At 33.2% G+C, this 14,930-nt stretch overlaps 1 protein-coding gene across 1 annotated transcript in view; it reads right to left on the reverse strand.

Moving 5' to 3' along the window:
* Positions 1-1,446: 1,446 nt before the first annotated feature.
* Positions 1,447-14,930, reverse strand: part of AHR (aryl hydrocarbon receptor) — a 46,775-nt gene continuing 33,291 nt past the window's right edge. Inside the window, exons 6-11 of the mRNA XM_005550045.5 lie at positions 14,150-14,280; positions 10,974-11,176; positions 10,080-10,189; positions 9,276-9,417; positions 5,373-6,621; positions 1,447-2,702 (exon numbers count right to left, since the gene is read on the reverse strand). Of these exons, the coding sequence (XP_005550102.3) occupies positions 2,565-2,702; positions 5,373-6,621; positions 9,276-9,417; positions 10,080-10,189; positions 10,974-11,176; positions 14,150-14,280 (1,973 nt within the window). The 3' untranslated portion in view covers positions 1,447-2,564. The remainder of the gene's footprint in view (positions 2,703-5,372; positions 6,622-9,275; positions 9,418-10,079; positions 10,190-10,973; positions 11,177-14,149; positions 14,281-14,930) is intronic.

A 14,930-nucleotide genomic window follows, 5' to 3' on the forward strand; every position in this document is an offset into this window, starting at 1 on the left:
GTAACAAAAATGGTCTATATAAGACTTATAATAAAAGGTTTAAATGTAAAAATAGAGTATTAATCTAGACCACTGGTCTAAATCCTTAAAAGGATACCTCATGCTGGAAACAAATTATGAAATGTTTCAGACAAATTTTCAAAACTTAAATTGATTCTACAGGTTCAAAGTTTTGACTGAAAATACACAGAACTGAGAGATATTTTGTACGAAGACACTGTTATATACATTAATTTACTAAAAAAAGTAAAAGAAGTAAGAACTGTATTTTTTTTTTTTTTTTTTTTGAGATGGAGTCTCGGTCTATTGCCAGGCTGGAGTGCAGTGGTGTGATCTCAGCTCTACAACCTCTGTCTCTCGGGTTCAGGCTATTTTCCTGCCTCAGGCTCCCGAGTAGCTACGACTACAGGCTCACGCCACCATGCTCAGCTAATTTTTGTATTTTTAGTAGAGACAGGGTTTCACCATGTTGGTCAGGATGGTCTCGATCTCTTGACCTTGTGATCCACCCTCTTCGCCCTCCTCCCAAAGTGCTGGGATTACAGGCGTGAGCCACTGCACCTGGCCGAAAATTGTATTTTAATACATCTCAGTTTGGGATTCCATCAGATTTTAAAATAATACATGTAAAATGTGTCTAAGTTCTTCAGCTCTCATAGCTACAGGAAAGAATAGCTGAGTGTGGTGGCTGACGCCTGTAATCCCAACACTTTGGGAGGCCGAGGTGGGAGGCTCACCTGAGGTCAGGAGTTTGAGACCAGCCTGGCCAACATGGTGAAACCGTTTCTACTAAAAATACAAAAATTAGCTGGGCATGGTGGCATATACCTGTAATCCCAGCAACTTGGGAGGCTAAGGCAGGAGAATCGCTTGAACCCAGGAGGTAGAGGTTGCAGTGAGCCAAGATTGTGCCACCGCACTCCAGTCTGGGCGGCAGAGTGAGACTCTGTCTCAAAAAAAAAAAAAAAAAAAAAAAAAGAAGAAGAAAAGAAGAAAAGATGGTGTCATTTTTTTTTTTTTTTAAGCCATTTCAGGACAGTAAAGTTGGTAGAGTGATTAATTTGCCTATTGGTAAAGAAGATCAGTATATCATTAAAAACAACCTAATGTTTGAAGGTAAATGAACTGTGTGGTTGTCTTTTTCTTAATACCAACTTTAAGCAGTTGGATTCATTACTTTATTTCTTACAAAGACACACTGATAAAGTATGAAAAGCCCCAACAAATTATTTAAGTGCATATATAAGGTATGGACTTTTTAAAATGAAAAACTGCAAATATCTTACAAATAATTTTGTTCATTATATCTATACAATGCACCATTCAATTCACTCATTACAATACTTTGCACCAAACATTGCTATCTGCAATCTTAACACTCCTCAAATATGAGAAAAACAAATAGTTTCCACTGTTCTAAGAAGCGAAATTTATAAAGTCAACACAATAGATTATCAAGGTTTATAGGTCTAAAACAATTTTTAAAGACAATTTATACACATTGAAATGGGTGTTTTGCTTAATATAATTAAAAAGTTAGAAATAAAGCTTCTTGCAATTTAATAAACATGGTTGCAGTTAACAGCAGATTTTTCACATTGCAACATTCAACTATCATGGAGTCTTCAATAAAGGTAAAGAGTGGTATACTTCTTCTGAAAACACTGTTGAGAAACTTAAGTGCGATTGTCTTAATATTTTTATAATAATTAAGAATAATTTGGAAAGACATTTTACTTTTAAATTTTTTCAACATAAGGCACGTAGCAACATTTATAGTCTAGAAACAACTAAATTATGTAATAAATAATTATTTTTTCAATCATTATTTGCCCTTTACCTAAAGAAAATAGGTGAGTAGAAGAGTTAAAACATGCCTGAATTAATGAAAATGGTTGGATTTAGGAAATACAAATAATATTTGTGTGCAGAAAGATATTAATTTAAAAAAGAAAAAGAATACTTTATATAAAATATACATCCTACAGTGTTATAGGTAGAAAAAAATGTGAGGCACTTAGATGAACAGTGGAGGAGGAGAGCACTGAGATCATCTTTTTATAAAAAGCACCAAACCATTTATTTTAACATCCGAGATAAAAGCAGAGGTTAACATGATAGGAAAAACTAGTTTAGTTCTGTAACTTTGTATTTGGGAAACTAATAAGAATCCAGTAGTTCAAAACTCAAAGTATTTTATTTTTATTCTGACAGAAATAATTCAAATAAAGAATGCTTTCTAATTTAAAAGAGTCTTAGTTTCCCTGATAAAGTTTTGCATATTTTGTGGTGCTCAGAATAATGTGAAATGTAGATGGTATCTCACTACTCTGTGGCAGTACACTTTCTACCTTAATGACTATAGTATAGGTACTATTTTGATACCATTTTTAAACTTCCTTTTCTAAAAGCAAAAATTAAAATTTGGTTTGGAATAATTGTGAATAGCATGCATCAATGCCTCCATGTGAACTTGCTGACGTCCAACAGTGACAGTTTTATTATTCCATAATCCTTCACAAACTAATTTAATCCAAAAACCAGGGTCAAAATTGGGCTTGGAATTACAGGAATCCACCGGATGTCAAATCAGGAAAAGGTCTGGCTTCTGACGGATGATGAAGTGGCTGAAGATGTGTGGTAACCTGAGTGTTATTTATGTTATTTAATTCAGCTGGATATGTTTCATTTAAAACTCCATTCTGAAACCGAAAACAAAAATGGTGATGCAACTTATTGGAATAGATCTTCCAAGTATCTTAAGCCATTAAATGACATATTAACATGTATTTTTAAAATCTTACCCCTGAGAGTTGTAAACTTTAAGTTCCTTTACTGCTGCTAAATTTAAATCTTTCACACAGTGAAGACATACTGAGGACATATTACGTATTAGTTGCATTTATAACCTGTTTTTCCATTAATCTGACAGGAAATTTTGAACATGGTACAGATGAGTGATACAGCTGTCTCATTTCAGACTGCCTTTGGGTCAGGCAGGAATTGATGGGTCAAAGAGCACCAGTCAAGAATTACAGTTAAATATTCTCTGTCATAAGTAGGTTTGCTTTGACCAGGTTTCAAGTTATAGGTGTCAATGAACTGATTATATTCAGGAATCTTACACTGGAATGCAAAACTTTTCCAAAAAAGGTAGCTTCTGATTTTCTAAATGTTTCTAAATATTCCTAAAATATTACACCACAGGTATGATTTTCATAACTGATTCCTTATTCATACTTTTAATTAATACTACTGAAAGCATAGTTCTAATTACAGAATCAAGTTACCAAAAGAAAATGCCCTTTCTTGTTTTCTTACACTGCAATGAATCTGGTTTCTATAACTGCTAGTAGAAAAAAGAAAAATAAAAAGGAACGGCATGAAGATGCACAGCTCTGTAGAGTTTTATAGATTATAGAGCCTTTATATTTTAGTTAGTGGAAGTTCTGGAAACTTTAAAACAGATGAAAATCATAGCCTTAATTGCTTCAAATAAAATCTACCTTTGTAAAGCCTACGTAACAGGCTTCAGTAATCAAAATGTTAATTACTTCACAGATCCTCCAAAACATATATAAAATCTATAGTAAAAGTCATATAACCTGTCTCTTCAATGAATGGCAATACTGTAAATTCTTTAAATAAAAAGTATTACCTGTCCGGATAATGGTGAGTTTTAAATGATTTTTTCTCATTACTCATAACACAATTCATGTCAGCCACTCTCTTTAAACATACTGTACAGACAGTGTCATCCAACAGAAATATAATGTGAGTCACATACAGAACTTAAATTTTTGGCCACAGTAGATTAAATAAAATACATTACTAAAGTTAATTTTACCTGTTTCTTTTTACTTTTTTAATGTGGCTGCTGAAAAACTAATCATTTCAACATGAAATCAACAATAAAAGATGAGATATTTTACATTATTTTTTCAAGCCAAGTCTTCAAAAATCCAATGTGTATTTCACACAGCACATCTCAATTTGGACTAGCCACATTTCAAGGGCTCAACAGCTACTCAGTGGCTCAATATTGAGTGTCTTAGCTCAATAACATCTACTCTGGAGTATATGTAGGTCTACAGAATTATTTGTTTATTCACAAAGAAACAATAAAAAGTAGTGAGGGGAAAACACTGCAAAGAACTTACGTGCTACTCATGCAACTCCTTATTCAAAATGTAATTTTACAGAATTAACTTCTGGACAATTTGCTTTACTCAAGAGTAAAATATACTTTCATAGCAATTTTCTGAGATAGATTAACTGAATATTATTCAATTTTAATACAATTGAAAGATGTAAGGAATGAGAATAAGAAAAAATCTTCACCATCATTTTCTATTAAAAAGCTCATAAATGATTACACAAGCAAAATGTATGAAAAAAGCCAGAAAATACAATTAAAGATAAAGCTTCAGGTCATACTTTTAATTATTATACTCTAATACGGAGTAAACAGGGGCCAAGGAGCTTAATTTTAGTCAAGATATTGTTTAAAGCTAAACTTAAATATCCTTTAAAATGAACTAAATATATTCTAATGGAAAAGCATAAATGCAAACATGATATATTCCTGAGTGGCCAGAGACAGCAGCTATTAACATTATGTTAACTTTTTTTTTCAGTGATCATTTTTAAAGTGTGCTCACTGCCAGATAGATTCTGATGACACATTTAAACAACAAAAATACACCATCAAGCTTGATTTCCATGACAGAAAGCCAGCTGAGTTACCTCTTTTAAGAAAGGCAGAAAAGAAAGCCATTCTACCTTAAAGGATAAAATGAGGATAGGGGAGGTAATGTGGAGGAATAGCTCGAGAACATGGAGGTGCCTAGGACTGAATTCCAGGGATATAATTAATCTAGAGTTTCAAATGTAAGAAAGTACACTTACATTTGAGTTTAACTCAATTTCAAACATATATAAAAAAAATAGAGCTTTGAAGAAATTATTCTTAAAAATTGCAATACTTTTTAAAGTTTGAATTTTTAAATTGCCATATTTTTAAAGAATCCAGAAAGAATAAACCAAATTATCTATTTTAAACATAATACTTCTAAAAACTAATTTCACCTGGTAATTTAGGTCATCTTATATTAAGGACACATTCATGTTGCTTCAGTCCTTCGTATCTTTCTCTCTCATGAATCAGGTGAATGATATATTAGTAACATACTAGAAAAAGTACAGGCTTGTAAAAAAAAAAAAAAAAAGGTAGTCACAGATATAATGAAAAATGCTGTCTCCATGAACGTTATGGAAAATAGATTAAAATCAGCTGACATAAAAAATGTGTAACATGTCTATAAGGTAAAAAGAATCACTGAAAGATTTATTCAGTTTGATAACACCCTTACCTTGTTTAAAAATGCCTGCTGGCCTGGCAGTACTGGGTTGTACTGCATCTGACCCACATGGGTGTGCTGAGGTTCTGGCTGGCACTGATACATCGACATGGCCCCAGCATAACAAGTCTGAGGAGTTACTATGGCTGACTGTGGATTTAATCCATGCTTTTGGTTTTCAGGAACTTGTAAACAAGTGACAAAATCTTCTAAACTAGAAGTAGTGGGGTATGGGGATGGTTCATAACTCCCCATAGGATAGTCCAGCTCTGTACATTTGGAATGTTGTGGTAATACAGGCTGATTACAGGAAATAAAGTTCTGTGTATAAGGCACAGGATCCATTTCAGATTTGTAGGGGAACTCTTGATTGATCCCATGTAAGTCTGAAAAGACATTATATTGTTGTGGGTCTTGCCGTGGACAACTGAAAGGCACGAATTGGTTAGCGCTCCAATTTGCAAACATGCCATTAACTTGCATATGCTTCATTTTCTGACACAGTTGTTGCTGTGGCTCCACTACTGCTTGCTTTTGGTGATGCTGTTGTTGCTGTTGCTGTTCTAACTGTAGGTGTTCCTGTACCATACAGCTTGAGTTCAGAGCCAGCGACTGTTGCTGTTGATAATCTGAAGGTATGAAGGGAGACTTACTTAAAGAATCTTGGATGTATGTCAAGATTTCATCTGTTAAGTCAATGTCTCTGAAGTCAACCTCACCGGAAAAATCATTTCTGAAAAATTTTTCATTCTGCATGTGTTTGATGTCTTCAAAATCAATGCCTAGGTTTTTCATAATGCTGTACAAGTCACTGTTTTTACTATCCTGAAAGAGCCCTAGGTGACCTCCAGCAAATGAGTTCACATCCTGAGGCTGGTCAATTTGCTCATGTTTCAGGATAGTATCATTTCCCATCGGTGCAGTATTATCTTCCCAATTTCTGCATTCATTCATAGATTCGTTAAAGAAATTGTTTTCAAAAGGTGCAGTACTTGAAGTACTTGAAGCAGGATAGAGATAAATAGACTCATCTTGTTGCATCACGGCAGCAAGGAGGGAACTAGGATTGAGAGAATCCTTGTTTAGAGTTGATTTGGTAGCAGAGTCTTTTTCGCTAGTGCCATTTTTAGTCCTTAGTGGTAAGGGATCCATTATGGCAGGAAAAGGGTTGGTTGCCTCATACAACAAAGCTTCTCCAGTGGTAAACATAAAAGGCAACTTCATATTTCGTTTTCGTAAATGCTCGCTTCCTTCCTCATCTCTAAAGTTGTGTACAAAAAAGTCTTAGAGAAAATTCTATCAAACATTTTAAAATAAAAATTATTAAAGAAAGAAAAACATCAAGCAAAATACATTATGATTGAATTCAAAAGGGGGCATATTTTATTTTCACCTCAATTATTCTCATGACTGGTGCTATAAAATTGTTTTTCAGACAAGCATATTTAAATGATTTAATTTTTTAAAAATAACTTAGTTAATTCCATGGTCACATTACAACCCTACCTGACACCATGCAAAAACAAAAACAAAAACAAAATTGTGTGGAATAAAGCTCTACACATAAAAACAGACTACGAGAATTTAGGGGCCAGGCCCGGTGGTGCATGCCTGTAATTACAGCACTTTGGGAGGCTGATGTGTGCGGACTGCTCGAGCCCAGGATTTTGAGACTAACCTGGGAAACATGGCGAGACCCCCACCTCTACAAAAAAATAAAAATTAGCTAGGCGTGGTGGCACATGCCTACAGTCTCATCTACTCGGGAGGCTGAGGCAGGAGGACTGCCTGAGCCGGGAGGTTAAGGCTGCAGTGAGCCACATTTGTGCCACTGCATTCCAGCCTAGGTGATAGAGTAAGATCCTGTCTCAAAAAAATAATCATAACAAAATAAAAAAAATTAGGAATTAGAAACTTAAGAATCTGAAACAACAAACCTCTCTAATAAAACCCAGAAGCTATAAAGACAAAGATTGGCATAATTAGTAATATGAAAGTTATTTAATATTAAAGTATTTGTATTTTTGCAATAGAATTCTTAAATAAAATATTTGTAACATATATAATTTATAATTTAACATATATATATATAATTTCATATCCATAATAAAGAGCTCCAATAGTGTCTAAGAGAGAGGCAAACAACTCAACAGAAAAACAGGTAAATGACACAAATGTAATTTATAAAAGAAAAATATCCTAGAAAGATGTAAAAAGATGCCCCCTATTAGTAATAAATAAATGAAAACAACATGTCTTAGTAACAGAAGCACACAAAATAACAAATGTATAGAAATATGAACACAATTAACAAACTAGACTTCTGATATACAAAAAGAACAACATACTCCCAAATGACAGAACATGTATTCTTCACAAGATTACATGGGTTATTTTACCAATGTAGAGCGTGTATTAGATCATAAAATAAGCCACCACAAATTTCAAAAAAACTGAAATTCATTCAGAGAACGTTTTCTGACTATAGTGGAACTAAGTTACTAAGTCAATCACAAAAAGGCAAGTAGAAAAATCCCCAAACACCAAAAAGTACAGTAACACTGTATTTCTAAATAATTCGTGAATAAAAATAAAATAAAAAGAAAATTAGCCAGTATTTTCAATTAAATAAAAATAAGATAGCAAAAGATGAGGGTTGTAAAGTTGTACTTAAAGGGAAACTGATATATATGTTTAAGTATATATTTTTTAAAAGTTGGATAAAATCGTAAATTATACCCAAAGAAAGTAGAAGGAAGAAAATAATAATGAGCAGACAAAATTAAAACTGAAAACAAGTGTATAAAATAGAAAAAAAATCAATAAACCAAAAGTTGGATTCTAATAAAGACTAATAAAGTCTAATTTAAAAAAGGTGCCTTCTAGAAACATTGATCAAGCGAGAAGGACAAATTTGTAGAGGTACACACATACCCACGCACTCATATACATCTGTACACACATACTCATATACTTCCATGGGTACTTATATACACACATACATTCACCATGTTCATGGGTTCAAAGATTCAGTATTAAAAAGATGTTAATTCTCCCCAAATGATCTACAGTCTCAAAGTAATCTCACTCAAAATCTCAACAGATTTTCAGACAACTGTTTTCTAAAATGTATATGGAATTATAAAGGGCAAAGAAGAACCAAGGCAATCTTCACAAGCAGAACAACAAAAAAGGCGAAACAAACAAAATAAAGACACACTCAGACATAGAAATTTATAATAAAGATAGAATAACTAGGACTGTGTAATGCTAGACAAAATAGACAACTACACCAATGGAACTATTAATAGAACAACACAATCCAGACAGAGAACCAAAGACAAAATCCCCTGATCAAAATACAGTGCAGTGGGGAAAAGATGACCTTCTCAGTAAATCACCTTTTCAATGTGACTGGTCAATTGGGTATACATATAAGGGCTGGGGGGAATCAATCCTTACCTCAAGCCACAGACAAAAATCAATTCTCCAGGGTGGGAGGAAACATTTGCAATACAAATATTTGATAAAGGACTCATTTGTAACATATGTAAGAAACTCTTGAAATCACTGCTGGGTTTAGAGAACATATTCTAAATAAAGCATTGTTATATTTTTCTTTTATTTTACCAATGACACTAGCTTTTCATATGTACTTCATATGCCCAGGATAAAACCCTAGTGTTTTCTTTTACTATTCTTTCTATAGCTCTGCACATGTAGCTGCTCAATAAAATTTGTCAATTCTGTCTTCTCAATGTCTCTCACCTGTGCTCTTCTTTCTAGACAAATTACTTAAACTTTTCAGTTTTTATTTACAGACTAAATTCTGCTTGAATTATTTTTATGCTTTCACATAAGAGGACTTATGAAAACAAAACTGTTAACAAAAACAGGAAACATTCTTTTGCTTACGTTAGTGGTCTCTGAGTCGCAATGATATAATCTGGTCTTCCATTTTTATAAAGCAGGCGTGCATTAGACTGGACCCACGTCCATCGATTGTTTTTTGTAAGAAGCCGGAAAACTATCAAGCCGCTTTCTCCAGTCTTAATCACTAAAATAAAATTAAAAAATTAAATTATCAAACCCCAAATCAATATATTAAAGAATATTCCTAAAACAAAGCTCTTGTGACATAGTTCTGGATGTATTTCCTTTATCCCCAAAGATGATACATTTTAGACACACACAAAAAAAGGCATGGAAATGGTTTTTCAGAGTTTTTTTTCCACTTCAGACTAAATTTATTATTTTAAATGTTAAAGGGAAGATTATGTACCAGACAATTCTAGTAACACAGGAAAGTAGAGAGAGAGCATAAATTGGGGACAAAAAAGATTAAAAAATTATTTTAAAATAGGGAATATTTTCCTACAGGCTAATACTTTATAATTTTAAAGTAGAGTTATTAACATCATTGTTACAATATTAACATATATTTATGAATTGATAACAATGTAATTTAAAAATTCCCAAGCAAAACTTCATGGGCCAAATGGTTATTTTTTAATAACTAAACAACAATATTTCTATGAGGCAGGTGTAGACAAGTTAATGAACAAAGAGTGTAACCCTGGTTAATCATGATGATAAGTTACTAAGTAGAAGTTTATCTATATAGTTTACTTAAACACGTTATATTACATAAGAATTTGAAACATGTACTACAGTGTATGCTGTTTTTTTCTGACATGTTCATAAGGAACTACAACTTACTCCGGATATGGGACTCAGCACAATAAAGCATATCAGCAGCATGAATAAACTGATACCCTGATCCTCTCGTGCACAGTTCTGCTTCAGTATATCCTAAAACAATTCTTCCTCTGTTTAAAATTTAAAAAGGTAAAATAAGAATGAATTATGATTTAACATAAATGAAATAACAAAGATAAATTCATTGGTTTTACGCTAGTTTCTGCAATGTTTTAGTTCACATTTAGAATTTCACATCAGTAAGTAGATATGAAATTAAACACATCTATGTAAACCGCTCTTCCTTGCTTATGATTGCAAATTTCAGTTTCAGCCTATTTTCTTTTCCTGAATAAAACCACGGAAATTAGTATGCTAAAACTGAATTGAATAGAGCAGATGTATGGGTAACAGAAAATCTTTAATATAAATCTGGAACGTTTTTATAATCTATTTTTAGGGAAGAAGGTTTTTCAAATTACCTCTCTGCATTCCCACATTAGAAAGGAGAAAAGCACTGATATGTTTTGATACGATATAAATGCTTAATATCAGACTCTTGCTCACAATTTTCTGAAAGTTACTGAAACTTCTGGGGCTAGAAATCAAATAACATTTGTGCCATTTAAAAACGTAAAACAAACCAACATAAATGTCATCAGAAGAACAAACCTTACTAATATATAAGAACATCATCATCTGAGACAAGTCTTGCAAAAAATTAAAAAGATGATTTGTGAGCCTGATGAAATTATTTTTACTGTAAAAGCCTACACTGAAAGAATAAAAGCTAATAGCCAATCTAATAATAAACAATATTACATACAGTCCACAATGTATGTTTTACATGCTAAGAGAGACTTACTGAAACATAATGTACATCTGATAGAATAAAAGTGAAAAAGTCTCACTTACTTGGCATCACAACCAATAGGTGTGAAGTCTAGTTTGTGTTTGGTTCTAAAGATAAAATTTTTGGTCCGGATTTCAAGTATGGATGGTGGCTGAAGTGGAGTAGCTATCGCAAACAAAGCCAACTGAGGTGGAAGTATTGATCCATCCTTCCCTTTCTTTTTCTGTCCATGAAGATACTTTAACCTCCCTTGGAAATTCATTGCCTTAAAATAATAACAACAAAAAAAGTTCATTAAAATTAAAAATATGAAAGTTCCTTTTAAAAAGGCTCCATTATGGCTGCTTCTAGGGTTCTTGATAATTCCATAAATATTCCTGAAGCTGAGAACTGTTAGTTTCTTTCATTCCTGTCTCCATGGGACACCCATTAAAACTATCCCAAAGAGTAATATGAGAAATATTCTAAAGGGATAAGTGAACCACTCCTTGTTCCTAAATGGTCATACCATGAATACCTATATAATTTTCCAAGCTTGCCATTACCCTATCATTTTCACCTCGCACAGCTCCTTGCACACCAGGCAATCAATATATCCTGAATGGTAATAAAGCCCTAAACATTCATTTTCAAGCATACATGAACTATATTGCAGCTGCTCATAGCGTATTGCATAGTTCATAGTAATCTTTTCTATAGAGACAAAATATAATTTTATTAAAACACTAAAATGAATCATCATGAAAACATATAAAGAATGCAGAGCTCTACTGAGTAAATATATGCAATAAATTTAGAAGACAGGGAAAACAAAGGCAACTTAAACATGAACATGATATATTTAATTGGTTAAAACAGTATCAACAAGTCCAAGGGATGGTTCTGACATCAAAATAATAGCAGCGCAAGGAGGAAAAGACCCTCTTGCACACAGGTATTCCACCTCAGACATACAGTCACATGTCACTTAACAAAAGGGGCATGTTCTATGAAATGTGTCCTTAGGCAATTTCGTCATCCTGTGAACATCAGAGGGTAGGTACACAAACCTAGACAGTATACCTTACTATACATCTAAGCTATACAGTATAGCCTTTTGTTTCTAGGCTACAAACCTGTACAGCATGGTATCATACTGAATACTTTAAGTAATTGTAACACGGTAAGTATTTGTGTATCTAAACATAGAAAATACACAGTAAAAATAAAGTATAAAAAATGGTATACCTGTATAAGAGTACTTATTGTAAATAAGGCAGGCAGGACTGAAAGTTACTCTGGTTTAGTCAGTGAGTGAGTGGTGAGTGAATGTGAAGGCCTGAGACGTTACTGTACACTATTAGAGTTTATAAACACTATACACTGAGGCTACACTGAATTTATAAAAAATATTTTCCTTTAGGCCGGGCGCAGTGGCTCATGCCTGTAATCCCAGCACAACTTACTGTAACTTTTTTACTTTATAAACTTTGACACTTTTAACTGTTGACTCTTTTGTAATAACACTTAAACACAGTGTACAGCTACACAAAAATATTTTCTTTCTTTACATCCTTATACTATAAGCTTTCTCCCATTTTTTAAAATTTTTTTTTACATTTTAAACTTTTGAGTTAAAACCTAAGACATAAACCCACACATTAGCTTAGGTCTGCACCGTGTGAGGATCATTAATGTTCCTATCTTCCACCTCTACATCTTGTCCCACTGGAAGGTCTGCAGGGGCAATAACATGCATGGAGCTGTCATCTCCTGTGATCTTCTTTTGGAATAGTTCCTGAAGGACATGCCTGAGCCTGCTTTACAGTTAACCTTATTCTAAAATAATGATTAAAATAAAATCATTAAAAGTATAATAAAAAAATAAAGTAAAATAATGATTAACAGTAAATACATAAATACATAGTGATTTATTACTTTCAAGTATTATGTGTCATACATAATTGTATGTGCTATACTTTTTATATGACTGGCAACACAGGTTTGCTTCCATCAGCATCACCATCAACATGTGAGTAATGCTATGACATCGTTAGGTGATAGGGATTTTTTGGCTCCATTATGATCTCATGGGACTACCATCATATACGTGGTCTGTTACTGACCAAAGCATCATTATGCAGCACATGACTCTACATACTAATTGTTCATGAGCAATAATACTGAGAAAACTACCTCAAAGCACAATTCTAATTCTGAGTCAGCAAAATCCTCTTCAGAAATAAACACATAAACCAAAATCATTGCTTGGTAATGCTTAATTTCAGATTTGATTACCTGTTTCAAATTCCTTGTTATTCACAAAAAGTATACAATATACTCTGTATTCTCTTCTCCTGTACTTGGTGACACAAACTAAGGATACAATGAGAGACAGAGAAGTCCACTCTGAGGAATCCTAGGCTGCTCCCTACAGCAAACTCCTATGCAGGTGTTCAGACTTTGCAACAAGAAACAGTGTCTCCTATCAGATGATGATTCTACAATTGCGAATATACAATCATTTTTCTATGTGGCAGTTATTTGAGACATATGGAAAGGCCATTATTTTTCTGTCTAGCAGGCATTAAATCCTCCTATTAAAAAAGGGCTACATAATTCTCTCCTATCTTAAAAATCCTAAAATAGTCAAAACACAAGGCTTCATGTTATTTCACTCAATCTTTGTTATTATAGTCTAAAGAACAGTTTTCTGAATTATAGAGGATAGTCAAAATCAGAAATAATTATTTTAAAATGCTACCTTATCAAATTATTTGGTAGATTTTTAAAGCTGAAATCAAAGATAACCAAAGAATATTGGTTTCACTTGACTTTTTTTTCTATAACTTAATGTTAAATCAAATTTAGGCTGAAGATGCCTCTGCTCCTTAAGTCCTTACCAAGGAATTGCAACTCCATTTACTATATAAACTAACGGAAAGCCTAACAGTAGAAGTGAACTTTTGTAACCAAATAGCTGAGTCTCAGTCACAGGTGACCAACTAATCAGATCATCTTCAAATAAGGCAAACCCCAAGCTGTAATCAATCAAGCTATTTCTGTACCTCACTTGCATTTTCCGTTCATAAATGCTCCAGTCCATGTTTTTATGTGAGCTCTCTGAACCTCTCTGGTTCCAAGGGCTGCCTGATTTGGGAACAGTTCTTTGATGAATTAAATTTTGCTAAATTAAATTTGCCTCAAGCTTTCATTTTAACCACAGTAAGAGCCAGTATCATAAGATTTTGTACCTTACCAGAAAACCAGATGAATTATCCAGCAGACACCTCAGACGACATATGAAGCACCTCTCCATAAAAGGAGAGTTTTCTGGAGGAATCTGGTCTGCGTTATAACAGACTACTGGCTGGGGGAGACCAGGGGCTTCTGTAGAAATAAAGGCAAAACAAATTTACTTTCCATTTTGCTGTAAAGTTAAGCATCTGCGTAGGTAAAATTTGTATTAGTTTCTAAACTGGAGTCTGTATTCTGAACACAAAAAAATCATTTTCAGAAGAGCTAATGACAAGAAACTAAAAGTTTATTAAATATCACTTTTATCAGATAGAACTTGTGTAATTTTTATTGAGCTATCACTGTCAACAATTTTCACATTTTCTAACGTATTTTTGTTTTCTTTAACACTTATTTCCAAAAACATTTTTTGCATTGAGAAAAGCATTTTTATACTTGTATATGCTAGCTTACTTTTTTCTTTGGTGCATTTTAAACACAATAATTTACATGCACTCAGGTATCAACCTTGTGTACCTTCCTTCCATCTTTCATGATGGTACTACTTATTTTTATAAAATACATTACTGAGTATGGCAATACTCTGTTGCCTGAAACTCATTAATGGCTCCCATTTGCCAAAATATTCCTTAGCTCATCAGGTTCACTGTGGCCTATGATTGCAGATTTATATCTTTCCATTACTTCCCTATCATGGAGTTCTATGACCTTCCAGGTTCCCAGCCTCCTTTCACAGAATCATATTTAAAAACTACCAACACAATCTTTTGTACCATCAGTTC

The sequence above is a fragment of the Macaca fascicularis genome, chromosome 3 (genome assembly GCF_037993035.2).
Source record: "Macaca fascicularis isolate 582-1 chromosome 3, T2T-MFA8v1.1".
In the NCBI taxonomy this organism is placed as follows: domain Eukaryota; kingdom Metazoa; phylum Chordata; class Mammalia; order Primates; family Cercopithecidae; genus Macaca; species Macaca fascicularis.